Here is a 27,793-nt window from a genome sequence, read left to right on the forward strand (position 1 = left end):
GGTGCAGACAGTCTTTATCTGTGAGGGTATTCCAGGAGGCACAAGTGAGAACTGGTTATACTTGGAAAAGGAAGGGAGAAAACCTAGTGAACACATCATTGCCATGCACCACTGCAGTTCAAACCCTCTGAGGAGGGGAAGGAGCCAAGATGGCGGAGGAATAGGACGGGGAGACCACTTTCTCCCGTACAAATTCATCGAAAGACCATTTGAACGCTGAGCAAATTTCACAAAACAACTTCTGATCGTTAGCAGAGGACATCAGGCGCCCAGAAAAGCAGCCCATTGTCTTCGAAGGGAGGTAGGACAAAATATAAAAGATAAAAAGAGAGTCAAAAGAGCTACGGACGGAGACCTGTCCCGGGAAGGGAGTCTTAATAGAGGAAGTTTCCAATCACCAGGAAACCCTCGCACTGGCAGGACTGGGGGAAGTTTTCGGCAATCTAACTGGGAGGAAAAATTAAACAAGGCCCACAGATTACGTGCCTAAAAGCAACTCCCAGCAGAAAAGTACCCCAGACGCCCGTACCCGCCAGCAACAAGTGGGGGCGGAACGGAGACGAGCGGGCGGCATTGCTTAGGGTAAGGACCGGCCCGAAGATCCTGAGAGCAATCGGAGGGAGCTTTTTTAAACTGTGGGATAGCAAGGGTCAAAATTAACTGGCCCGAACACACTGCCGGCGGTGCGCAAAACAAAGGGACTGAGAAACTGCAGAGAAGAGCCGGCCCATCCCCGATGGGGGTAGGAGGCAGGGGGAAGGGGAAAAGGGCAAACTCAGCCCCTGAGAAGCCACCCCCTCCCACACTGCAAACAGGCCCCCGGTTCCTATCTAAAGACTTCCTGAGGCGCGCGCTGGGGCCGCGGAGGGAAAAAGCGCGCCATACCCGGGGAGAGTGCACCCAAGCCTCTGGCTGCCTGGGCCACTCGACGCGGAGGGAAAAGGTGCGCTGCACCGGGGAGAGTACGCCTGAGCCCCTGGCTGCCTGAACCGCTCAGGCCGGGGAAGGCACAAAACGCAGGCACAACTGAATCCGCGCTTTTGTGGAGTACCCGAAAACTGGAACTGCACTCAACGCAGGGCCTGCTCCATACAGAGCAGCCGGGAGCCTGAGCAGTGTAGACGGGGAAAGCACTGACACCCGTGAGCGGGGCAAACCCAGTGTGGCCGGAACACGGTGAGTGCTATCCACACGGAGCGGTATCTGTCTGCAGCGCCCCGCCCTCCCCGTAGCAGGACTGAACTGAACTAGAGAACCTAAATAAGAGATCACCTCCGCCCGCCTGTGTCAGGGCGGAAATTAGACACCGAAGAGACGGCAAATAGAAGCCAAAAAAAACAAAGGGAACCGCTTCAGAAAGGACCGGTGCAACAGATTAAAATCCCTGAAGGTAACACCGACTACACCGGAAGGGGCCTACAGGTATCGAGAAGTGTAAGCTGGAAAGAGGAGCTATCTGAAATTGAACTGAACCTACGCTGACCGGAACAACTCCAGAGAAATTCCTAGATATATATGTATATATATTTTTTTAATTAAAAAAAAATCTTTTTTTTATTTTTTCTCTTTTATTTTCTTTTAAAATTCCCTATTACTCCCCCATTACTCCTCAACTTTCATTTTCATATATTTTTACGATTTTTTTAATTAGGGAAAAAAATTTTTTTTTCTTTTTCTTGTTTTTCTCTCCTATTTCCTTTTAAAGTCCTCTAATACTCCTCTGTTATTCCTTAATTTTAATTTTCATTGCACTATAACCTTGCCAAACCCTCTGAGGAAACCTGAGGAACATACCTCAGACTTGCCCCACAGAAAGATGGAGCACGTGGGGCCTTTATCCACCAAATCCCATAAGCTGGAGCAGCACCAGTGTTCAAAAGGACAAACGTCACAAAGCCACAACTCTTGTTTATTCAGCAGTGCATGCAAGCGTGCTAAAGTGCTTCAGTTGTGTCCGACTCTGTGATTCTGTGGACTGTAGTCTGCCAGTCTCCTCTGTCCAAGGGATTCTCCAGGCAAGAATACAGGAGTGAGTTTCTGTGTCCTCCTCCAGGGGATCTTCCCAACCCAGGGACCGGACTCACTTCTTTCTAAAGCACTGATAAACTGTCCCAGCCCCTGGGCAGCAAAGGTAAAGACTTTCATAGTGTGCCCTTCTCATCTCCCTCTTTTCTCTTGCCTCCTTCTTCATCATCTGTCTGTCACTTCCCACATGGACTCTCTAGAGTGGCTTTCAAGTGTTCTTTGCATTTTTGCCCCCAGTGTCAGCAGGGGAGGTGGGAAAACTAGGACACGCAGAGCTGTGTTCCAATTGCTCCCAACTCAGTTGCTGCGGCCATCCCATTGTCTTCTCCTGACCTCTACCTGCTGGTCACTGTCTTAGGAGAGGTTGGTCTCAGCCCATGAAGTGGCACTATATACCTGATTCTCTGCAACCTCTCTCAAGACGAGGCTTTCTTTGTGTTCTTGCCTTTCTGTTTTGCTCCTAACCTATGCCAACCTGAAAGGAAGCCTGCTCCTTGGGTATATTCAAACCATCAGAGACTTAATTGTTTTCTGAAAGTCTCAAAAGTAAAGTTCTTACACTTCAAGATGCATGGGTGAGTGTAGACAAAAAATAGTAGAAAGTGGTATTTGACTGATCCATCTGAAATATCTATCCCTTTAATATTTTATAAGTTATATACAGTACTATATATAGTTTATAAATATATATACACATATTGAAAATGTGATAAAAGTTTCTTGCTGATTCTTTTTAACTATGAGGTACACCATCAAAAGGATTTGCTCTGAGAGATTGCATCTGCTGTTTCACGACCAGAGGGCCAATGACCACTGTCAAACAGCAGGTTCTTCAAGGGAACTTTTAGAAGGCTGCAACCAATTGTCCTGAGGAGACACCTAGGTTTGCAAATCTCATGGCCTCGTGGTTATACTCTTCAGTCCAAATGACTCTGGGCATTCACCCTGAGTGTTGATTTGCTTAGCTCTGTATATTGCATTGAGGGTTTGGTTTTTTGAAAAAGGCCTTTAAAGAAGGTATGTGGAATGAAGCTCTCTTACTGTTCCATCTAACACATGACCCACCACAATAATAATTCCAAGTCGTAATTTATGGGAAAAACCATACTCTTGGCATCCACCTCGACAATTCGGTTGCCTATTAACTAGACCTAATTTGTAACCCTTTCAGTTACGGTGAATGAATTGTCCTTTCATATGTTCTGTTTGCTCAATCATTCTGTAAGCACCTTATAAGCAGATGCTTGTTGTCTACTTCCTTTAACGTGCAAGAACAGCTCACAAACTGCTTTGGTTCAAAACAACAGTGAATAAGCTGTTGAAATAAAGAACTCTGAATGGATTTATTTTCAACTCTTGAAGGTTACTTCTTGGGATTTTTAAACAGGCTGGTGACAGACTCTTGCTGCTACCCTGGGAAGCCTAAAGTACAAGTTGAAGAGAGTAGGGATGGTTCTAGAAGCACAACAGCAACCAGCTTGAGTCAATTAGCAGTTAAAGTTAATCTGCATCTCATTCTTCAGGATATATAAATTCCATTCTCCTTGACTTTTCTGGGTTGTTAAGTATTGCTTCTACTCATTGAGGGAAAGATAACTTTGGTAGAGTGTTTTTCTATTTACAGGACAAATTCAAATTATCCATTAAGCCCACACCAAAATCCTATGGAAAAGAGATCATTGCCATCATCCCCATTTTATATAAGAGGATAATGAGGCTCAGAGAAATAGATGCTTTGTCCAAGGACATTCAGAGAATGTGACAAACCCAATGAGCATAAGCCCTGCTTTCTTTACTTCAAAGTCACACCAGGCTTTCTATCTTACTGTGTATCCAACAGTTTGTGAGTGTGTGTATGTGACTGTTTGTCTACTACCTGAGATATAGAATACTGTTGCTTTATAAAAGGACAGAATAACATAATGATTAAATTTTTGATACTAGTTTTTTAAAAAAAGCTTGTGTTTTGATGTTTTTTGCTCACAGAGGCAGAATGAGTTGATATTTTCAAAGAAAAGAACTTGCAATCTTATTTGTAAGAAGTGATTCACCGAAAGCCTATTTTATTATAAGATAAATTCTTTTTCTTTTGTTGAGGTATCTTATATCTAGGATGATCTCAGATATTTTTAGATGAAGAATTCAATACCATAAAGAAATGATTTACTTAAGACTATATAAAAGAACATAGAGACCTGATGCTAACTCCTAGATAAATTGGCTACATACCCATCCTAACAAACATAAAGTATACCTCCTACCTGAAATTGTCATTGCTTTTTTATTCAGGATGGTTTACTGCAAATTCAGGATTTTACAATCCTCGTTGATTTAAATTTTTCTACAAAGACATAATCTGAGAGTTTAACTTTAATATCAGCAACCATGATTTCAGTGGGGATCCACTTTTTGATGTCAATCTAACATCAGTATATTTCATGTTGTATAAGCAGTAATTTATGAGTTATCCTCGGAACATTTGGTCTAGTGTCTCTTAGCCACAGGCATGAAGGGCCCACCACAATTCTACATTCCAGATGAAACACACTACAGTAAGAACATGAAATCAAACAATGTCTTTGTTCAAGATTAATAGTAACTTAAGTTGTTTTGAAGAAAAATAATAAAATATAGAAAAATAAGTCTGAAAAACAATCTAGTTAGGGTTGCCACAGACCTTTCTGTTTCATTTCATGTACAGTTTGTAAAGAAAAAGAAAAATCAATGATCTGATCTTCTTTACCTTCAGCATCTGAAACTGGGTCTCTTATTTTGAAAGCCAGGGTATGTGGTTTCTCTGATCAGTTCACGTCCTTTGGAGGGTTCCAAAGAGAGACTGTTCATGCTCTGAAAGCAGCACTGAAATATTTTACCACTATATGAGTAAACAAAAGCATATCAGCAGTTAAACACATTTTATGAGCTGAGCGAAACAGAATATTCCTAAGTGGAATGGAAACGACAATGGAATAGAGGACAGGGCTGGGAGCTTCACGTCTCTCAGAACAGAGAAATAGCCCGGGGGGACAGTAACACCTCCCAACCATTCTGATAGTAAGGAGGGAGATTCTCTGAGCCTGACATCATGTAGATGGCCTAAGAAAGAAGTCTCCTTGTAGCTAAACTGCTAGATTTAATTTATCTGGGAAAAATAGGTGAGCTGATTTCTCTTTTATTTGCTATTTTTTTTTAATTGAAACTTTTGTTTATCAGGCTTTCTCATTTTCATGGTTGGAATACAATTAAATTCTATAGACAGATGGGCTTCAGCCGTACTAATTACCATGGTGATCAATTAACTCAGCTGCTGTTTAGAATAGAAAAAGCTACATAAACAACAACCTAGGAATTTTGTCTAAGACAGTTGTAGAAACCTATCAAGCATATAATTCATAAAGTATCCAAACGGTCATGTTGTTGTGGTACAATGGCCTTCTTTATTTATTTGAGATCTTTACCATATACCTCTGTCCTAACAGGAAACATGCATCCAGTCCATCTGGCCCAAAAGGTCATGATAAATGAAGTGACCTGCTACTCAGCTGGCTTTTGGGGTGGCATAGCTGTTGACTGGAGGCATCTTCAGATCTTTCCTATCGGAACTGCATGCATGTACCGGGGAGTTAGGTTTCATGTGTCAGAGTGAATATATGTGGACAATGCAGAAACTGGTTACTTTCAGAAAAGTTTGCACTATATTATCCACGTAAGTGTATAGCATAAAGACATTTAAAAGAATTAAACTATAATATTAACTAATTATACACATCCATGTTAAAAGCACTTACAAGGACATTTGGAAATTCCTAATGCACATTTCCTAATGAAATATCTCTACAGGCTAGAGAGTAACATAAACTAAGACTGACAGGCAACACAATGTCAAAATATTGAAGGAATCTTCACTGACTCTAAAGCAGAGGAAGAAGAGGGTCTATGCAGATGGCAACCCAGGAACTGCACTGGCTTTTCCTCATGATAAAGACTGACTGTTAGCTCAACCAGTCAGGCTCTATGCAGGAACAAACATGAATATTCATTCTGTTTGTTTGTGTGGGTGCCTGTGTGAATGCTAGGGTTGAGGAGAAAGATAGACTATTATTCCTTCCCTGCACCAGTCCTAACATCCTACTGTATCCTTCCATTAACACCATCTACAAGGGGAAACAATGAACAGCAAAATGCATGTGTGTTAGAGGAGAAAAAAGTCAAGTGTATGCTATGATACCCCTGGAGAAGGAAAGGGAAACCCACTCCAGTACTCTTGCCTGGAAAATTCCATGGATGGAGGAGCCTCATAGGCTGCAGTCCATGGGGTCACAAAGAGTTGGACATTACGGAGCGACTTCACTTTCTTTTCACTTCCATGCTATGACACATTGAGCCAAGCATTATTTCTCCAAAGTCAGCGGGTAAAACTTAACTATGGCTGTGACCAAGTCATATTTCAAGTTGAATTCAGGAGCAGTTTCACCAGTGAGCTTTCTACATATTCCTACTCACTCCTTGTACCCCTCACCCAAACAAGCAACTTTTGTCTTCTCTGAGCAAGCACAGCATTTTATTCACATATCTATGATAACTTCTATTACATTCTGTTATATAAAATGATCCAAAGTATATGAGTCTTATCTGGTCTACAGGCTACCTTGTTCTTTGGAGAAAAGTGAGTCCAAGTCATCTTTGTCCTCAAAGCCCCAAGTCCACTGATGTGCTCATAGGATGTAGTCATTAAATATTTACTATGAGAAATTATTAACGTTTCTGAGCTCATCTTCAAATGGCAGAAAACTAACTAAACAAATCTGTAATTTTCTAAACACATATTTTTTGTAACTAATTGGACTGAGTCAAGACATTTCCATGGTTTCCAATTAGGACTAACTATACAGGAAGGACAGGGAGGCCGGGCGAGCTGCGATGCATGGGGTCGCAAAGAGTCGGACATGACTGAGCGACTGAATTGAAGTGAACTGAACTGATACAGGAAGGACAAAACAGAAAAGTATAGAAATCACAATGAAATTACAACTATTAAAGTGTGTTTGAACTTATAAATAGATCCCACTGGTATTTCTAAATTTCAGTGACATTGCTTTTGAGATGAGTTGATTACAAGTTATTGTAAAAGAATAAACAATAAAAATGGTTTGAATAATTTTCCTCAATCACAGCTGAATTCAAAACATAAGATGCTATTTGTCATTACTGTTACATTTTGTTTCACATGATTATTCTCACAGCAGAAACAGGAAAATAAAAACATTCCTTGTCTAAGGTACACTGAAATTTAAGAAAAGTAAGTAAGTGTGTTCAGTTGTGTCTGACTCTTTGTAGCACTATGAATTGTAGCACGCCAGGCTCTCCTGTCCATGGACTTTTCCAGGCAAGAATACTGGAGTGGGTTGCCATGTTCTTCTCTAGGGGATATTCTCAACTCAGGGATGGAACCCATGTCTCCTGCATTGGCAGACAGATTCTTTACCACTGGGCCACCTGGCAAGTCCTGAGACAAGTAACTATCAACCCACAAAGTTACATTAGTAAATTGTTTTGTTCCTGTTTTTAATTCATTACACTAACTTTATTTAATCTATAAACAATTACAAAATATAAGTAACCTTCAAACCTTCAATAAACAAGGTGGGCATCCTGTAGATCAGAATATTTTTTTCATATTCTTAACACATTGAAAAGGACCATAAAGTGCAAAATTGTAGCAGCAAATTTTCTTAAAAATGAAAATATACACATATATATATAGAGTTGGAAAGTATATGTATTGAAAACACTAAAAGTTAACAAGAGATTATATTACCTTCAATACACAGGAAATACCTTAAAATGCATCTCTTTATATGATAAAATGTTAAAATGTTATGCTATAAAGTAAAGTAATAAATAAAGGCATGATGAAGTATTCCATGTTGGAAAGTGACATCATCTTCATTGCATTCTCAAAATAATTAAAAACATGTTCTGAGTGTGAGCTTCCTCTCTCTCTCCAAGCACGTGCCTGTGTGTGTACCATGTACTCACATGTATGTGTAGGTCTTCTGCTCATACTCTTTATTTTTCTTACAATTAAGAAAAACCACTAGTTCCCAGCAGGTTGAGACATACTAATTTCTCAGAATTTCTTCAATTATATATCTGCTAATATATTTAAGAGGTCTTGCGGTCTTTAGGTTTCAAAAATGGGCAATGCTAAACCTTTTTATTAGGGAAAATCTCCAAACAAACTAATAAAAGCTTGAACTTCCATCAGAGCAACATTTTAATGTATCTATTAAGTGATTAGCTTCCTGAAGAAATCAATGTTATTCATTACTGGCAGTTCTGGCACAATATTGTATTGCAAACAGGAAAATGGGAAAGTTAGTTGTTTAACCCATGAAAACAGTGGGAAACTCAGTTGCTCAGCCTATGAATACAGCTTTAAAAATTCTGTATCTTCCCTTAAATGGCATTGAAAATCTCAAGTGGTGATATAACTGTTTTAATAAGTCTCAGTAACACTGTATTTTTAAAGTAACACCAGGCATATATTTAAAGGAAACAAAATATAGCAAGCTAATATATTTGCTTAATGCAGCTTAATTATTACATATTCTACATAATGACACTCATGCTGCTGTAGTATTGTTTCAGATAGAAAACATTTATTTTGCTCCGTAAAGCAAGAGTTGGTACTTTAAACATCAACTCACTGTACTAAGTGGAACCATTAATCATCTGGATTTTTGCTGCATTATGTTTTTAAAAGAAGCAAATTACAAAAGGTACTATAATGGATTTACTTAAAAAAATAATTTTGGGGTTATTTACTGGCCAGTATGAAATGAGTGTCATCTTTTCTATTTTATGGGTATTTAGGCTATACAATGAGAATTGATTTTCTGAGTGATAGCCCTGGGACCTTGCAGGAGTATTGCTTATCAAAGAAAGATTCAATTATGTTCCTACATTGTACTTACCAGGGAAGAAAAGTAAGGGACTATACTTCACAAAATCTTCCAAAGAAAAGTTGCAATAACCTTCAGTTACCCAGATAAGCACACCTAGATAATTCAGAGCTCCCATTTCCAAGTGATCTGTGCAACAAGGATTATAGATTTAAAAATGTTTTACATTTATGAGTATTTTTATATATTCCAAATGATTCCCCAGTTTATTACATAATTAGAAGAAGCTTTTAATTAAAATTTTGAGGTAAGAAAATTATACATACAGTATTTGAATCACCAGTAACACTGAGAAAGTGAAAAAAAAATCAAAGAAGATACAAACTGAAGTACTAAACAGGAGGCTGTATTTATCTTTTCAAATTCCAGACTATTTGGCAACCGAGGTTTAAGATCTGAATGAGTGACTGGACCACAGAATCTGAAGGCTCCCTGCCAATCCTGACATCCTGTGATCTACAGAATGATGACAGTTAATTGGCCAGACCTTGAGTCTCTGTTTTCCACTGTGTGTTCTCAGTAAAAGGTAAAAAAGCACATAAATTCAAAATGCCACCAAAAGTAAAGAATTACAAGATAATAAAAGATACTACAAAAAATTTAATGACATTCAGTATCAAGGCAGGGTAACATGAAAAAAGATGCTGACTGCTTTTGAATTCTGAATACTTGCTTTGCTAAAAAAAAAAAAAAAAAGACTTATTCTGCAAAAATAATTTTATTCACTGCTTAAAAAGACAAAAGCCCTAGTATTAACTTCATGACTTATCAATATTTTAAGAATCATGGTTCAAAGCTGGTTGGGTAGGGGGAAAGGAACATGGAATGTGAGCCCTACTAACTTCTCATCTGCTCCTTAGCAGAGTAATTTGCATATGAACATGTCTCATATTATGTGTGTGTGTGTACTTAGTCGCTCAGTCATGTCTGACTCTTTGCAACCTCATGGACTGTAGCCCACCAGGCTCCTCTGTTCATGGGGATTCTCCAGGCAAGAATACTGGAGTGGGTTGCCATGCCCTCCTCCAGGAGATCTTACCAACCCAGGGACTGAAACCAGGTCTCCTACTTTGTAGGCAGATTCTTTGCCTTCTGAGCTACCAGGGAAAACCAGGAATGCTGGATTGGGTACCCTGTCCCTTCTCTAGGGGATCTTCATTACAGATGTTCCCAAACTCAGGAGAAACCATTACTGAACTCTGATGGGCTTATCTGGACACTAAGAACCACAGAAGACATTTATTAACTTATTGTTATTAGGCCAAAGGGCCATCCATCTCCATAAAGAGTGAAAGATAGTTCTAAATAATTCATAATTTTCTACATGAACATTATGATGCTAGGTTTTTCCTCCTAAAATTTTGTAAAGTCCTCCTTGTCATTAGGTACTGCCTTTCCAACTAAAGGCCCTTAAGTCAGGCAGTCTTCTTGGCCTTGTTCTCCCTGCTAGCCAACTTGTCATCATCATAAACCCAGCTCTTTCCGGAAGCCTTCCATGCCCAATAGTCCTATCCATATTCTGCATTTGTTCTACAGATACTACTAATTTCTTCCACGTTCTGCCAGATTCTGTGGTATTTTTAACTCCCAATGTGTAGGTATATGTGTGCATGTCCTCTATTTTAGACCGAGTTCCTTTAAGAACACAGCTTATATTTAACATTATTTATGTGCACCCCGAAAACTTTGCACATTCTCCACAGTTGGCACACAGTTGGCATTTGGCCAACATTCTCGACGTAAATGAATATGAGCATGAACCTTAGGGCAATTAGAGCAATGAGTGCAGAGATAGTCTTCCATCTGAGACAAACACATGAGAATCAGAACCCCTTCCAAATTCTTCAGACTGATGTCACGTCTTTCTCTAAGTGACAGTGCAGGTCTTCTGACAAGACTGAAATAAGGAGAGGGGATGAGGCAGAGGATGTCTGCTATCTTTTGGTTCATAAAAAAGTGCACTTGGGAAGTCCAAGCTAGGAAGACATGACCTCTCTACAGTGGAAACACATAGTGAAACACAAAGAAAAACAACTGGCACTCAAGGCTTTCTACCTGATCTCCATTGCCTTGAAGGACCGTGTTACCCCTGCCTTTGGGTCTCGAGCCCGGTATGGAGTGGGGCTGTGCCCTCATTTCAGAGTGTGAGGCACTGTGGCATTTACCCTGCCTTTTCCTACAGAAAGAAAGAAAGAAAGAAAGAGAAGTCACTCAGTTGTGTCTGACTCTTTGCAACCCCATGAGCTGTAGCCCACCAGGCTCCTACGTCCATGGGATTCTCCAGGCAAGAGTAGTGGAGTGGGTTGCCATTTCCTTCTCCAGGGGATTTTCCTGACCCAGGGATTGAACCCAGGTGTCCCGCATTATAGGCAGGCACTTTACCATCGGAGCCCCCAGGGAAGTTCTTTCCTACCGAATTGATGTCAAATTGGTCTCCTCTAGGTTCACCTCACGGATCCATTCAAAGTAATGACTTATTTCTAACCAGTCTCTCGTTTTAGAGACCTTCTGTATTTTCCACACAATTCTGCTCCCACATCCAATGGGTAAACACATTCTACTCAGGAAACACTATAATTCTGCACTGCCTCTTACATTTGCAAATTCCAGCAACAGCTCCCTCTTTGAGCCATTGAGAAAACCTCTAGCTGATCCTCCTGCCAAATCACATCTTTCATTTGTTGTGAGAAAACTCTTCCTTAAAACAATAAAACAAGTAAACATCACAAAGACCTGCTTCAAACATTTTCCATTTCCTTTCTTTTCTCTTTTTTTTTCCCACCTTTTTTTGGGGGGTTGGGATTGGGAAGGGGAGGATTCTTGTTTATTGATAATGCTTAAATTCCTTGGGTTCATATATGGCTCTTTATAAACTGGCTCCAATGAATTTTTTTCCAGCTTCATAGCCTGCCATTCAAATTCAAAGACACTTTTCTCCTATTACATTTAATGTGTTATATTTCTCTGGAAAAACAGACCTTGTTATGAATTCTTGTTTTTAAACATATAGTTCTTTTTGTCTAGAGTGACTCTCCCCACTTTTTACGTGGGAAATGTTCATCCTTCAACATCCACCTGTCTCTTTAGAGAGACATCCTCTGTTCCCTTGAATCCCTCAGTATGCTGAACACATCTGAAAGTACTGACCTCCAGAATTGTGATTTACTCATTTCCCATCAGTCTACCCCTAGCGTATGAGATCCTCAAGGGAAGGCATCCATCATTTTTTATACCAACATAGCCTGATACTTGCCATATAGGAAACGTACTCATTGTTTGCGGGGTAAGTAAAAGTACATAGAATGCAACTGTCAAATGAACAGAATGCTAATATGTTGTATAGGGAAAGCTGAAACAATCTTTTTCAGACCGCAGGTCAAATAGGCTTTGAAGGACTCGCCTTAGAACCAAATGGACTGGAGTGACTTTGTTTCTATGGGAACAAGCGGTCTAAGTTCCAAGCAGCACACATACGAATGGACTTTGGAACACAAATGCCCCCGCAGGGTTCCATGCGGCCGAGCGGCAGGCGCCGAGGCTGGCAGGCGGCCCCGAGACCGGTGAGTGGCTGCATCTCCGGGGAGGTGAATGCATAGGACACCACGTCACCAGAAGCAGCCCAGCCATCCACGGAGACCAGCTCCAGTCAAGCCAGGGAGCCGCCTGATGCCCTCTGTCCATCCGACCCTCCCGGGCCCGGGCCATGCTGCTCACGGTCTACTGCGTGAGGAGGGACCTCTCCGAGGCCACCTTCTCCCTGCAGGTCAGGCCTGACTTCGAGCTTCACGACTTCCGTGCGCTCTGCGAGCTGGAGTCGGGCATCCCCGCCGAGGAGACCCAGATCGTCTACATGGAGCGGCTCCTCGTCGAGGACTACTGCTCCCTGGGCTCCTATGGCCTCAAGGACGGCGACATGGTCATTTTACTGCAGAAGGAGGCCGCGCGGCCGCGCTCCCCCGGGCGGGCGGCGGGCCTCTCCCGCCTGGAGCCAGCGGGGCCCGCCCTGCCGGGGACGTCCGGCTCCCGGCCGCACCCGCACGCCCAGTCGGCCCAGCACTCCGGCCGCCGCCGCTCTGGGGAGAAGGCGGGCCCGGGTCAAGGGCTGGGCAGCCCGGCCCTGGTCCGCAGCATGCTGCTGTCCAGCCCGCACGACATGTCCTTGCTGAAGGAGCGCAACCCTGCCCTGGCCGAAGCGCTGCTCAGCGGAAGCCTGGAGAGCTTCTCCCGGGTCCTGATGGAGCAGCAACGCGAGAGGGCGCTGAGAGAGCAGGAGCGGCTGCGCCTCTTCTCGGCTGACCCGTTCGATCTGGAGGCCCAGGCCAGGATCGAGGAGGAGATCCGGCAGCAGAACATCGAGGAGAACATGAGCATGGCCATGGAAGAGGCGCCGGAGAGCTTCGGCCAGGTGGCCATGCTCTACATCAACTGCAGAGTCAACGGGCATCCTCTGAAGGCCTTCGTCGATTCGGGGGCCCAGATGACCATCATGAACCAAGTCTGTGCCGAGAGGTGCAACATCATCCGGCTGGTGGATCGGCGGTGGGCTGGGGTCGCTAAAGGCGTGGGCACTCAGAGAATCCTCGGGCGAGTCCACTTAGCGCAGATTCAGATCGAAGGCGACTTCTTACAATGCTCTTTCTCTATACTGGAGGAGCAGCCCATGGACATGCTTCTCGGGCTGGATATGCTCAGGAGACATCAGTGTTCCATCGACCTCAAGAGAAACGTGCTGGTGATCGGCACAACTGGCACACAGACCTCCTTCCTTCCTGAGGGAGAGTTACCTCCGTGTGCTAAGTTGGTAAGTGGCACGGGGCCAGAGGAGTCTTCAGATAAGGAAATAGCAAATGCTATTAAACATTCAGTCGTGGATTCAGGGCGGAAAAAGCATTGAAACAGGCTCTATATATGCTGTCACCGTGAGGGAGTCTCAGGTCTCGGGAAATTATAAAACATGAGCTCACTGGCAATGCAATCATTAAAAAATCAGTAACCACTAAATCTGGCCTTGGGACTAAGTTCTCAGAGCCATCACTATGTAAGCTGTGATTGATTGATCTTGGTCCATCCATTTCCCTTATCCAAAAATCACTGACCTTATCCTGAGAAGACTCTGGAGGCTCCAACTGATTTTCGGATAATCCATGAAAGGAAAACCAGCCTCTTTGGAGACGCTGTCCAAGGAAATTATAGTATGGCTTGTCCAAACCTGTTGCTCTTTTGCAGAATTCCCTGGAAAAAACCATTGCTCTAGAGGCTACAATGCACCTACACAAAATTATTTTAAATCAGCAGTAACCATTGTATATTTAGGGGAATATATTTATTTTCATAAACTTTTTTTTCTTTTTTAAGGAAAGGTACTAGAAATGGTTGGTCAATTTTACTCAAGTTGATTAATACATATAAATGTCTGTTTGGGGCAGTATAGAAGCCAATTTCCTCATGACTCTTGTGGAGGCATGCTCACTGCAATTCATTCTAAAAGGCTATTTCTACCATACTTGAGAGAGTGAATTTTTCTCCCAGGATGTCCTAAAATAATTTCCTCTCTCCTCTACATTCCAAGAAATTCTGGTCATAAAAGAAAGGCAATCAAGTAGTTTTTAATTATCATGCTTCTTGGGAACCTAGTGGCTAAATTGTGGTGGGAATGAGAGTCAAGGGCAGGCAGTATCTAGGTCCCTGGATTATCTTTCTGGCTTTATATATTAAGCTGTTACTACATAAGTATGGTTTGAACAAAGGGCTTCACTTTTAAAATAACATCTGAAAATTTCTGAATGAGATCTCTAAGGCCTCATTCAGCAATATGGTCCATTCTGACAAAGCTACTTTCCATTACTGCTGATAGTGGGAAATGGAATATTCCAGACTTAATTACAATCCATGGCTATAATACCTCAGAGAAAAGTTTCAGCTGCCTGAGGCCATTAGACTCACAGAAAATATTTCAGGGCAGGGAAGCCTGGTGTACTATAGTCCATGGGGTCGATAAGGACATGACTTAGCAACTGAACAACAACGATTCATTAAGATTGGTATTATTAATAGAACACAAGGTTCAAAGTCAAAAATATATTCTGATCTTAGCTCTATATTAATTATTCAAATCAGTTCACATATAATACACCTCAGATTTCTAATCTATAAGCTCTTTCAGATGGGAGAGTCATTTTCAGCTACTAAGACTACATTATGAACTAGGATATCCTTTATTTGTTTTTCCAACAAGATCTAAAGCTACCCAAGCCCTTCCAAAGGCTACAGAAAAAAACTCCTACCCTGGAGGTCTCCCTTTCTTGATTGGCTTCTTCATTATGTTTCTATAGGGTCTCCTCTTTCCTTACAACTATCATCAATTTGCCTCTCAGTATTCTTCCTTATCCTCTGGAGAAGGCAGTGGCAACCCACTCCAGTACTCTTGCCTGGAAAACCCCCTGGATGGAGGATCCTGGTAGACTGCAGTCCATGGGGTCACAAAGAGTCGGACACAACTGAGTGACTTCACTTTCACTTTTCATTCTTCCTTATAGAATTCCTGTGTTCATATCATTTTCCCAACCTTGTTGACATTTGCCCCAAGGCTTTACATCTTTCACTTTACATCCAGTAGAGTTACTAAAAATGACCAATGAGTAGACTTCTTTTCTACTTTTCTTTCTGAATAAGTACTAAAGACAAAAGTAGGTGACAGAGAAAAGGAAGAAATTCAGAGTACAGCCAGGGATCATCAGTTAAGTGCCAATGAAAAATGGGAACTGACCTGATAAATGCATGGATACCTTCATGGGTAAAAGTGTGCAGACTCCTCAGTATTTTCTGCAAGACTCAGCTTTCAGATCCATTTATATGAAAAACATATCTCATTTGCACATGTCACATGGGGCTGACCAAGGTTGAGTATACTGTGTATCAGGATATCTAACCCATGAAAATCAATCAAAAATCACCAAGTATTTAAATTAAAAAGACACTTTGCATGATATCAAATCCCATCACACACACTTGCCTTTCTCAGAGCAACATCACTTCTAATGTAATTATGTTTTTTAGGACCAGATCCAAGTCTTTGTTTTTTGTTTTGAGCTTTGGTTTGAATTGAACTCTATTAATCCATAACTTCCAATAAGTTCATCTTTATTCTTCTCTTTATCAAGAACATATTTAATTTCTCTGGCATGAGACAATCTTTTTAATATAGGAAATAAATGTCATCTGAAATAGTCTCTTTTATAGCTTTCACCAGATTCTTTAACTGTTCCTTACTGGATAAGTTTGGAACCACTTAAGAATTTCTGTTGTGTTCCTTTGGACATAGTCCAGCTTTTAAAAATATTACTTGACTAGATGGACTGGTAAATTAAAAATACTTTCATTGGACTGAAAATAAATTATCTCAAGGAAAAATCAATAAAGAGTTAATTAAGCAATGTCCTTGCTGGTACATTTTTTTTTAAGATCATTATCTTTCAAATCAGAAAGTATTTTGAAAATTAGTTTTATGGATTTAAAATCTTGACTCAATCCTGTGTACATGTGAATAAACCCCAATCAAGTAAATTTTAAATGGATTAGTTTTAGTAAAGGGCAACACGTTTTGCATGTCTCCTATGTAAATCAGGAGCTATGTAAGGTACTTTACATATACTAGTATTCTTAGCCCCTAGAACTGACCTTCAAAAGAGTTATCATTGACTGTATTTTACAGATAAGAAATTAAAGGCTCAGAATTACTGTGAAATATTCAAATACCTAAAGCTTACTTTTTTAAAAGTTTTTTGGGCAGCAGTCTACATTTTAAATTGTGATCCTGTTTCATATTACACACACACACAGGCAAAAGCACACATACATCTATCTTTGAAACAAAGAGACTCTTAAAGTAATATGAAATATTTAATCTTTTCTTAGTCTATTTCTTTAAAAAGTTGTATTTTATTATTTTAAAAACATTTTGGACATGTCCCACTCACTAACTACACCCAAGATATCCTGATCTGCAATTTGAAACACGCTGACCTCTTAGATTTCCTGATTCATGTCTGATTTCAAATGCCATGTTTTTTCTAAAATGTAACCTTCTTCATATGATCCACTTTAATTCTACCTACTGGTACAAACTGTTAAAAGATGTTTCGAGAGAACAGCATTGAAACATGTATATTATCTATAGTGAAACAGATCACCAGCCCAGGTTGGATGCATGAGACAAGTGCTTGGGCCTGGTGCACTGGGAAGACCCAGAGGAATCAGGTGGAGAGGGAGGTGGGAGGGGGGATCGGGATGGGGAATACATGTAAATCCATGGCTGATTCATGTCAATGTATGACAAAACCCACTACAATATTGTAAAGTAATTAGCCTCCAACTAATAAAAATAAATGAAAAAAAAAGTTCCATTTTATAAAGACGACCAAAATGCTACCAGTAAAAATGGCAACAAAGTAGTAGTAATCAGAGTATACTCAGCAATATTTACTGAACATGCATGAAATAACCACTGAGCTAGACTTTTATAAGCGTGAAAATGAATAAGGTAGTCAGTCTCAGACTTCAAGGTGATTACAACTTGGTGTAGGCATAGGAGGCAATCTTGTAATCAATTAAGAATAAAAAAGGTAGACATGTAATCAATACTATTTTGGTGTCAATACAGGAATACATTCTAATTTTGGAGTTATTTTTAATATAAATAAGCACGCCAGTGAAATGTAATTTTAATATGTCTAAATGGCCAAAACTGATGCTGGAGAAAACAAACATAACTTCCCTCCCAAATTTCAGATTGCTATAATATACAACTTATAAATATTTACTCTTGGGAATTTACTACCCAAGAAACAATGAACAGTTCTTCATTTTCTTTTTTCCCATTAGAAATCATGATAAACTAGACCACATGATGAATCAGACATAACTTCTTTAAAATAACAAGCCATTTTAAAATTCCATCAAGCTCTTGCTTTCTCCATGCCCAAAGACTCATCCTACCTAAAAGAAAATCCCTCTTGTTAATAAGCATGCATTTGAAATTACAGCAATGTATTCTGCTGCAGTTAAACTGGAAGACTGATAATATTTGATATTAGTAGAGCATATATAGTAACAAAATTCTAATTTCTTTCTTAAAGTATCAGGTCATAAAAGTTCTCTTGCTTCTGGAAGAAAATTCACTCCCCCAAGAGAGAAAGGCAAATGAATATCTGCATGTATGACTTCATCTTAATTGTGGGTGTTAAATGTTGCCTTTTTAAAGAGAACATTGCACTTCTTTTCAGAGGTCATTTGCTGACATCCAACATTCCATAAAGAAACACTTGAGTAAAGGATGAGAAAGTCGTCTGGGATTCACACCAGAAAACTGATGATGAAGATATTAATCAATGCTAACATTTATAGTTATTCTTTGAGATAAACAAGAGCCTGGAAAACCAAATAAGAGGAACAAAGGTAAAGAGAAGTAAAGGAGGAAGAAGGGGAAAACCCACAGAAATCTGGGTTGCTTTTAAACAATTCTCTCTTGGTTTAAGTGCTCTTTCATAAAGTAGGAGGGGACTGGGCTGAGATTAAGGATTGGCTATATTTCCATAATTCTTCATCTATCATTGGCAAGTTATCTAAACATGAAAATATTTTCACATTAGAGCGTGAGTCAAACTTGCTTTTGAACTCCATCTTGTTTGCATATTTGGGTCCATCTGTTAGAATCTTTTAGAGATTCTAGGGTCTGTTTTCAGAGAGATGGGGTTCCAGGTTCCGCCGCGTCCCGAGTGCACTTAGCAGCCTGTCGAGATGGGCAGGCCCGGTGTGGTAACCTAACTCCTGCACTGAATGCTTCTGACGATTGTGGCTGCTGCTTCCTCATCCCCATCCCTCCCCCTCCTCCCTTAGAGAAAGACTTGTATGAATCCAGCTTTGGTCTATTCTAATGGGTAGGTTTATTTTAAGAATATCATTAGAAATATCACAAGGCAATTTCTTCCTATGTTAATTCCTTGTTAATTTCTTCCTCACAGGAGGCAACATGGGTTGTGCTCCACACAAAAGCGAAGTGTATATTTTCCTACTGTTGATATATTGATGCTCTGTCCAAATAAAATAGATAACTACCAGCATAAGCATATTCTAGGTAAAATAATCACTTAAATCCATCAAATTCTTACGCTACAACATCAGTCAGCACTCTAAAAGTTTATTCTACTGGTACTTTGCTACAGAGACCCATTCAGATGAAGAGAAAAATATAATTAAATTACATTAATTCACCTATTCTCTCTTCCAAACTCAGGTCATATTTAGGGATTTCACTGATTTATCGTTCAAAAAGCATCATTTTTTGCAGTCACTGATGTCATTAAAAATCTGATACAGATTTTCAAGAGTCTTGCCATTGTCCTCTATCACGCAGAGAGACAAAGGAAATGTAAACTGTAGCCCTTAGCCTTTAAACTTTAAAGTCCTGTTAGGGGAACTGAAAAAATAAAAAGTAAGCAATGCAGAAATATTTAATTTAGTGATGAATCATGAGATACAGAATATGAGTTCAGGGGAATGAACCGCTTCTCATTTGAGATGCTAGCTATAATAGGGCAGGAACTGCTGGATACAGTTTTGTTAAGCAGCTACTCTATGGAAGGCACCATTTTAGAGACTGGATTTTCTTGATGCAGGAAGAGTCTTCTGGTGCTCACCTGGTACTCTGAGATGCAGTCAGACATACAGGAAAATCTGTCACCTCCCATGTTTGACCCAGCTAACACAACAAAAAGGTAGCCCAATTCTCAGGTTGAACTTGTAGGTGAAATGTATGGTCTGTTTCTGCCTTGACTCACAGTGGCACTGAGCCCCCCTTGCTTCCTATTAAGAGCTTAGTCTTGGAACATGGTTTGGCCACTGTAAACAAACACTTCTCTCAAAAAAGGTTGAGGGCTTACACAACAGATGAACAACTAGTGACACAGGGAGAAGAAATTACCACCCAGAGGTGAGTTAATTTGGTGGAGTATTGTCACATACTTTAACTCTAGGGCATAAAAGAACAGGGGATCTCATAAACAATGAGCTATAAACCAGACAGCAATTAAATTCATGCTTGGGCATTTAGAAAACCTAGAATGGAGCCCCAAATTACTAACAATAATCTACTAAAGTGCTGGGATTCTCTGAAGTGATTATAATCTTGTTCATAATTATATCTTTAGTTTTTTAGTATTTTATGTGAGGCAAAGAGTATCTCCTTAATAAATTACAGATTATTTGAATGAAAAAAGAGACACAGTTCCATTGTTATTAATAAGCTGATATAGAAAAGGTGTGAGTTTTTATTTAGCTTAGTTTTTATGGTAAAATACGTAAAGTAAAACTAAATCATATCTAGATTATCTTTCTATAAATTAGAAAAAAATGGGTTTGGGTTAGCTGCATGGCTGATATTTTCATGTATAGATTTAAATGTAGGTGATTCAAGAAATAAACCCTTCACCTGGTAAGGTGGGCTTTCCAGGTTGTGCAGTGGGAAAAATCCTGCCTGCCAATGCCAGAGACATAAGACACTTGGGTTCAATCCCTGGGCTGGGAAGATTCCCCTGGAATATATTCTTGCCTGGAAAGTTCCAGGGACAGAGGAGCCTGGCGGCTACAGTCCGCCGAGTTGCAGTCAGTCACGCCTGCGCACATAACACACAAGAGCAGCTGAACTAGTACTAGCAGTAGCTACATCACCCCGGTTTGTCTGGGACTGCCTTTGTTTTCAAACGAGCTCGGCAGCTGGCAACTCCCTCAGTCTCAGGAAAACCAGAAAAGCTGGTTACCCTATCAATGTTGGAAGTGGATTTTTCATTCCTAGCCCATGAACGTGCAGTTGGCTCCACCAAACAAGCTGTACTAATAGGCCTGAATGATCAATATTCCAGGTTATACGCTCAAATGTTGAAAGTACAATTTCTCAATCTATTTTGTATAGGAGAAATGACTTTATTTAAACTCAGTCATTAAGTATTTCTATGCTGGAACATTAACCATTTAAAAATATATGAAAATCTTTTAAAAAGAAATATTAAAAGAATTTAATGAGGAAAACCTTATAATTTCTTTCAAGAAAGTGTACAATATAACTGAAGTCCATGAAACTTTTTCAATTTTCAAGATTCCTTGGAATCACTTGAAAGTGGTATGTATTTATGCAACTGAAAAATTAAAATGAGTGGAGACTGACATCAGAATATGGGGACATGAGGTAAAATATGTAAATTATCCGGGAATTTAGATTATCCTGAAAAAGCACTGATAAAACAAACTAAACCATTTTTTACACTTAGAGTGAAGATGAGATAGATTAAATCTAAGTTTCAAAGTAAATCCTAGGTTTTGAATTTTTAAGGGAATATTTGAACAAAGGAACAAAAAAAAAAAACTTCAGAAAGAAGCACATATAAATAATGACATCACCTTCATGTTTACTTTAAACTGTCAAAATACAATGAACAGCACGTCAAACAGGTCTGTACAATGGGAATAGTAAAAGATGAGCAGGTTTTTGATAAAGAGCTGTCCTTATAAACTGTAGATGAGGCCTAGAAGCAGCCGCTTTGCTGAGCACATGGTTGAGGCCGAGACGGAGAGCCCAGGGTTCTTGGGTAGAAGGCTGTGCAGTGTCGAGGGGATAGGAAGCAGGAGGGGGAGATGACCAGACTGTGATGCTGCCGTGGAAGCAGATGGCAGAGGAGCTTCTAAGGAGAAAAAAGCCAGCCACTGACAGCGGGTGCACCAAATAATTTGAGGAAAACAAAATGGTAAAGCGATGCCGGAAAGGACAATACAACCTATGATGAGGGTAGCTTTTGCAGAATCAGAGAAGTTGATGGCATCAATGAACATCAGAAACATATAGAAGGCAAATTTTGCTATCAGTTGAATCATTTCATTTGTTTAATAATTTTGTTGTTTAATAACTTTCCTGTTACCCATATTATCAAGAATTTAGAAATGAATAATAGTGAGAAAAAATTAACATAAATATACTGGAACCAGTGTTTTAAGCTTCATTCTGTCAGAAATGATTGCATAAAGTGAAAGCAACAGATGGGCAGTTAGAGTAAGACAGAAACAAAGATATTCTCTGTTCAAAAACTGCCAACTGCCATCACTTTGCCTCCAGAGCAGTAGCTGACACAAAGCAATCTCCTTGATATTCCATAAGCTATAGGAGTTTATGTGCCCATATGGCAAGGTTTCTACTGTCAAAGCCTCATTATATAATGATTCTTGAGGATCTGCTCTGAAAGTGTCTTCATTAATACAAGAATCTAAAATAGTGTTTGCTCTTTTTCTCTAAGTGTTCAATAACTAGCAAGCCTAAGTTTTATGAAAAGTGCAAAACTTTTCACGTTATCTAACTAGTTATCTAAATATTCTGTTATTCAGGTTAATTAATTTTTAAAAAGTGATTTAGAAAAAATTCAAAAGCACTGTGAGCATACACTATTATATGTTTTTCCTTTTGAAAAACATTCTAAACATAGTTCAGGTTTTAGCTAAGTGCTATAAAGGTACATGTGGAAGTCTAAGATTTCCATTTGCACTATAACTTTCCATAGTTTGTGAAATTTAAAAAAACTTGGCAGTCAACAAAATGAATGGGTTTAAGTCCTGCAGGAAGTTCAGAGAATAGGCTAGTGATCAGTCTCCTTGGATGAGATGCTGTGGGGAACAGCTGAGGCGGTCAGATTGAATGTATTATGCTCGCTATCTTCATGGACAGTTGGCCCCAAGGGTTCTACTGCATAGCCAAGGTAAGTTTGCTTTAGTTTTGATAGTGCTTAAGAAGCACTGAGTTATTTCAGTCTACCAAGATACAAACGAACAAATTTAGCACACATTTCTGAGAGGACTATAGAGGCTCCTGGACTCCATGTATAATTTCTCATCAGTGAAATTCTGGGAGTATTTCTCTTAAAAGAACACTTTCAGAATTAGATTTAGCTGTATTTTAATAATCTTACTTGATACTTTACATAGACATTCAACAGCTCTGTTTCTAGGAGAGACTGTCTTTATCTTGAGGGTGACTTACTCAGAGGAATCTGTTCAACTAGACAGAAAGAAAAATACAACTCTAAATAGAAAATATTAAGGGACAAATTGTTAAGAGAACATTTAAAATAATGTAGAAGTGAAACAGGTAAAGCCAAACATTAGGACCCTGATTCTTATTCTGTCATTCACTTATTTTTCTGCCATATTCTTCCTTAAATAAGCAAAGTTTATGCTTTCAAAGTATCACTAGCTGTATGTCTCCTACTTCATCTCAAACATTTTGTACCTCCTTGTTCTCCCTATGATGTCCATGTAAATGGAAACCAGACTAAATGGAAGGTCACCAAAACCTTAACTGATAGCTAGGAAGATGTGGGTGTTTTATTTTATACAAGTATTCTAACTCACTTTTAACTCCTGAAAGGAGACAGGCCATTCTTAAAGTTACCTTGTTTTAGACCATACAAACCTCACTTGAGAGGATACTGAGACCCAAATCCTATTAGCTGCAAGTCATTCATTTGTTCATTCAGTAACTAGATATTGAGAGCCATTCAATAGATAGATATTAAGAACTATAAATGCACCAGGTATTGTCACTGCTCCAAGAGCTAAAAAGATAGTGGTACACAAGAATGACAAGGTAGCTGTCTTCCTGAAGCTTTTTTTCCACTGGAAATTTCAAACAATATTATAACATAACAATGTTAATACCTATCATTTACATAATACTAGGTGATTGATTTATCTTAAGTATAAGTTTTAGCTCATTTTATGTTTAAAACAATATATAAGTACTGAAAAATATCTCCATCTTAAAGGTGGAAGGAAGGTCAGAGGAAGAGAAAGGTTAGGTTGTCCAAGGTCACAGAGGTAGGAAGTCCCTGCATCTAGGAATTTGGGATTCAGAATCTATATATTTAATCATTCTACCATATTACCTCTCAAAAGTGTAGTAAAGTGTAGTAAAAAGTGTAGTAGAGATACATTATATGAATATAAGACTAAAATATCATAAAAGAGTAGAGAGCACTGGAAGAGGAAAGGATTCTACTTTAGATAAAACTGTCGTGGAAGATCTTTCCAAGGAGATGATATTAATACTTGAGGAGGAACCTGGGTGATGAGAGAGAGGAACACTTAAGATGATCTGGGCAGAGAGTATTCCAAGAAATACCCAACACTAAGGCCCCAAGATAGAAGTGAACTAGGAATGTCAAGGGAGGGCAAGGAGGTCAGTGGTGGGGGGAGAGGGAATAACCTGAAGGGGTTGGTATGCAAGGCCTTGTGTTCTAAATGAAGGGTTTGGATTTCATTCGAGGCCACTTATAGGCTTTTAACCAAGGGAAGACTTTTGGTTTATTTTTTAAACTCTTCTCTGGTTGCTCTGTTAAAAATAGAAGAGCTGAGGACTGGGCCCTTGTGGAGCCCAGAATCTGCAGGCAGAGCTAAGGTTGAGCCAGCAAAGGGGCCCAAGGGAAAGAAATAAAGTGAAAGTGAAGTCGCTTAGTCGTGTCTGACTCTTTGAGACCCCATGGATGGAGGAGACACCAGGTTCCTCCATGCATGGGATTCTCCAGGCAAGAGTACCAGGTAGGCGGCCATTTCCTCCTCCAGAGGATCTTCCCGACCTGGAGATTGAACCCAGGTCTCCTGCATTGCAGGCAGACGCTTTACCCTCTGAGCCACCAGGGAAGCCCCAAAACAGTAGGAGGAAAATACAGAAATCACATCTAAGAAGCCAGATGAAGAAACTGCTTCCTGAAGAGCAGTGTGGTCACTGTGTCCGACACTGCTGGAAGGTCAGGAAGAGCGCTGAGAACTCATGACTGGATCTGGCAAGGGGAGCTTGTCAATAACGAGAGTGTGTTAGTGGGTGCGGTGGGTCAAGAAAGCCTAGTCTGAGGAGGCTGGCCAGCCCACCCGACCAGGGGAAGCGGAGAGAGCAAGTGCTGCCAGGCCTCTTAGGAAACAACCCTTTCAGGGAAGCAAAGGAACAGCAGGAGATGAAGGGGCCACGAGAGCATCCCTTTTCCCATGAAGGCAACTGCACCTCTGGATATGGTGAGAATGACCAGTGGGAGGGAAACAGGAAGCAAGAGGGGACAAGGGTGACTCAAGGAGCACAGTCCTCAGATTCAGGGAGGAAATGGACCTCAGAGCAAAGAGTCCACGGTTAGTGACGGGAAGCTGGGCAGAGCACACACGTGCAAGACAGGCTGGCAGATCTGAGGGTGTGAAGATGATCTGTTTCTCCTCTTCCAGTTTCACAGTGAATTAAGGGCCCCGGTTAACGGTGAGATGGAGGCAGGTAGTGTCCAAGGATGAAGTCGGGAGAGGGTATGAAATAGTCATTTTATAGCAGGACAGAGTTCCTTAGCAGGCAAGCTGGACAAGGCAAGTGGACATTTTGATTCCAACACCACTTCTGCCTCTTATTGGATATGTACTTGTATGCAAAACACCAACTCCCTCTCTGGGGCTCAGTTTGCTCGTAAGTGACAAGATGTAGATGAGCACCACTCGGGGGCACCCACAAAGGTGTGGGGTACTTTGGGTGGTCCTGGCGAAGTGCCATTTAGAACTCCATGTGCAGAATGCTCCAAGTTCCTTAGTGCATGGGATAATCCTGTAAGACAAATGACTCTCCCTCCCAAATCTCCAGCCATGCCCACCCCTGGTGAGAAACATGGGGAGCCAAGGATCACACCTAGTGTTGTGCCAAGTCTAAGACACTAACTGTAACTTTAGGTGTTGATGTTAGGGAGAGCCAGCTCACAGGGATGGGTGAAACCAGTGTGTGCTTAGTCGCTCAGTTGTGGCTGTCTCTGCAATAGACTATGGTCTGCCGAGCTCCTCTGTCCATGGAATTCTTCAGGCCAAAATACTGGGGTGGGTTGCCATTTCCTACTCCAGGGGATCTTCCCAACCCAAGGATCAAACCTGTGTCTCCTGTGTTTCCTGAATTGGCAGGTGGATTCTTTACCACTGAGCCATGCATATACCCACCTAATTTATCACCAAGAATCATAGCTCTTACCCTTGGGGTGTTTTTAGACTGAAAACAGGCTGCCAGCCAGACAAAATAAAAACATGTTGAATTCACCCTTGTTACTTCCTCAGGCCTTTCTAAGGTACTAATGAGCACTGACAGAGTCTACAGATTACAGCCAGAGAAAGGAAGAGCCAGTACAGGGTGATCCAGGAATGAAAAAGCAGCGCTCTGTAATTACAGAAAAGTGTCATTAGCTGTCACAATAATTAAAAGTGCTGCCAGTGACAGTGTCCAATAGTAGCAAAGAAAGTTTGATACCCACATATTGCCAGTTTGGCAATGGCATCTCACTACCATTAAATGAGAAAAAGAGATTTTATTTGTATTGACCATTAAGGCCCCATCATGAACTGAATTAGTTCACAAGGGCAAGGCAGTATTACTAAAGGTAATATATCAAATTCTACTCAGATGATCAGTGGGGTGCTGCAGGCATGGCTGTTAGTGACCTTCCTGGTTGACACCTTCGTTAATGATTTGTAAGAGGAAAACCAGCATGCAGATGGATTTGCAAAACTGATTCTACCTTGGGAGTTTTTCCAAGTGCAAGCTTCCAGCATCACAGTAATAACTTAAGTGGAAAAGAATACAGAGTTTCCTCGTAGGATTTAAAATTCAAGGCAGGCAATTATGCACTGAGATAACACAGACAGGGAAAATTCTAGGTGAAAATCTTAAACAGTATGATGGCGATCTCTTGGGGGGAAAAATCAGTGATTACACAGTTTCTGGAATAGTTTTATCATTGACATTTGTCAAATAAGAATGCCTGCCGGATATTATAACTACTGCTTCATCTATAGGATGTAATCAATATAGTAAAAGAATACAAATAGCCAGTGTGCTTTGTTTGACCTTTCAAAAATGTAAAAAACACTTTTAGTGCAACTCATATAACATAAAATTCATATAGCATAAATTAACCATTTTAGTAGAATTATTCAGTAGCAGTTAGTATAGTCACAATGTGGTGCAACCACCAGCTCTACTCAGCTTCACTGTTTCACACCTCCAAAAAGAAAGCCTGTGCATATTAGTAGTTGTTCTACCTGTTGCCCTTTTCCTAGCCTCTGGTAACCACCAATCCATGTTTTGTCTCTCTGGACTACTCCATTCTGGATATTTCAGTTAAATAGAATCATACAATATGTAACCTTTTATGTCTGGCTTCATTCACTTAGCATAATGTTCCCAAGGCTCATCCACCTTGAAGCATATATCAGTACTTCATTTCTTTCTATGGCAGAAGTCTATACTTACAATTACAAGGTTAATTCAAAACATGGCATGGAGCTACCTCTCAGTTCTGAGTGCCAACAATAAGCAGAACCCAGAAGAAATCCAGCAAAACCTAACTTATCTTACTTACTGTAAGTCTTAAGGATAGAAGAGAAAAGAGCTTATTTTATTAATTTTACTATTAGGAATTCTTCATGAAACAGAAGATGGTACTGTTAGAAAGTCTTTTCTTTACTTAAGTGACACTTAGATCTTTACTAATAAGACATAGTAAACGTGCATTAATTATTGATGAGCTGAAAGCTTCAGAATTCCCTAGCTAGGATGCAGAAGATGCTCAGTAAATGGCTGTTGAGTAAATTGCAGTAAGAATCAAAGAGAGTATGTGGGTCTTTTGGTGTTTGTTTATTTATTTGTTCTTTTCTATCCAACTAGGGCTAATGCAAGGTGGCTGACATGAGCAAGCAGAGGG

The 27,793-nt window shown here is 40.2% G+C and overlaps 2 protein-coding genes across 3 annotated transcripts in view; one reads left to right on the top strand and one right to left on the bottom strand.

The window, feature by feature from the left end:
- Positions 1-27,793, bottom strand: part of PDGFD (platelet derived growth factor D) — a 265,934-nt gene that overhangs the window by 119,231 nt on the left and 118,910 nt on the right. The gene's annotated exons all lie outside the window — the stretch shown is intronic.
- On the top strand, positions 12,479-13,991 carry DDI1 (DNA damage inducible 1 homolog 1). Its single transcript, XM_020900379.2, has one exon. It carries the CDS (start codon positions 12,694-12,696, stop codon positions 13,882-13,884), a length of 1,191 nt encoding a protein of 396 aa, XP_020756038.2. The 5' UTR covers positions 12,479-12,693; the 3' UTR covers positions 13,885-13,991.

The sequence above is a fragment of the Odocoileus virginianus genome, chromosome 10, assembly GCF_023699985.2.
Source record: "Odocoileus virginianus isolate 20LAN1187 ecotype Illinois chromosome 10, Ovbor_1.2, whole genome shotgun sequence".
Lineage (NCBI taxonomy): Eukaryota > Metazoa > Chordata > Mammalia > Artiodactyla > Cervidae > Odocoileus > Odocoileus virginianus.

Coding starts and splice junctions, on each gene's coding strand:
- DDI1 (XM_020900379.2), top strand. CDS start 12,694: ATGCTGCTCACGGTCTACTGCGTGAGGAGGGACCTCTCCGAGGCCACC.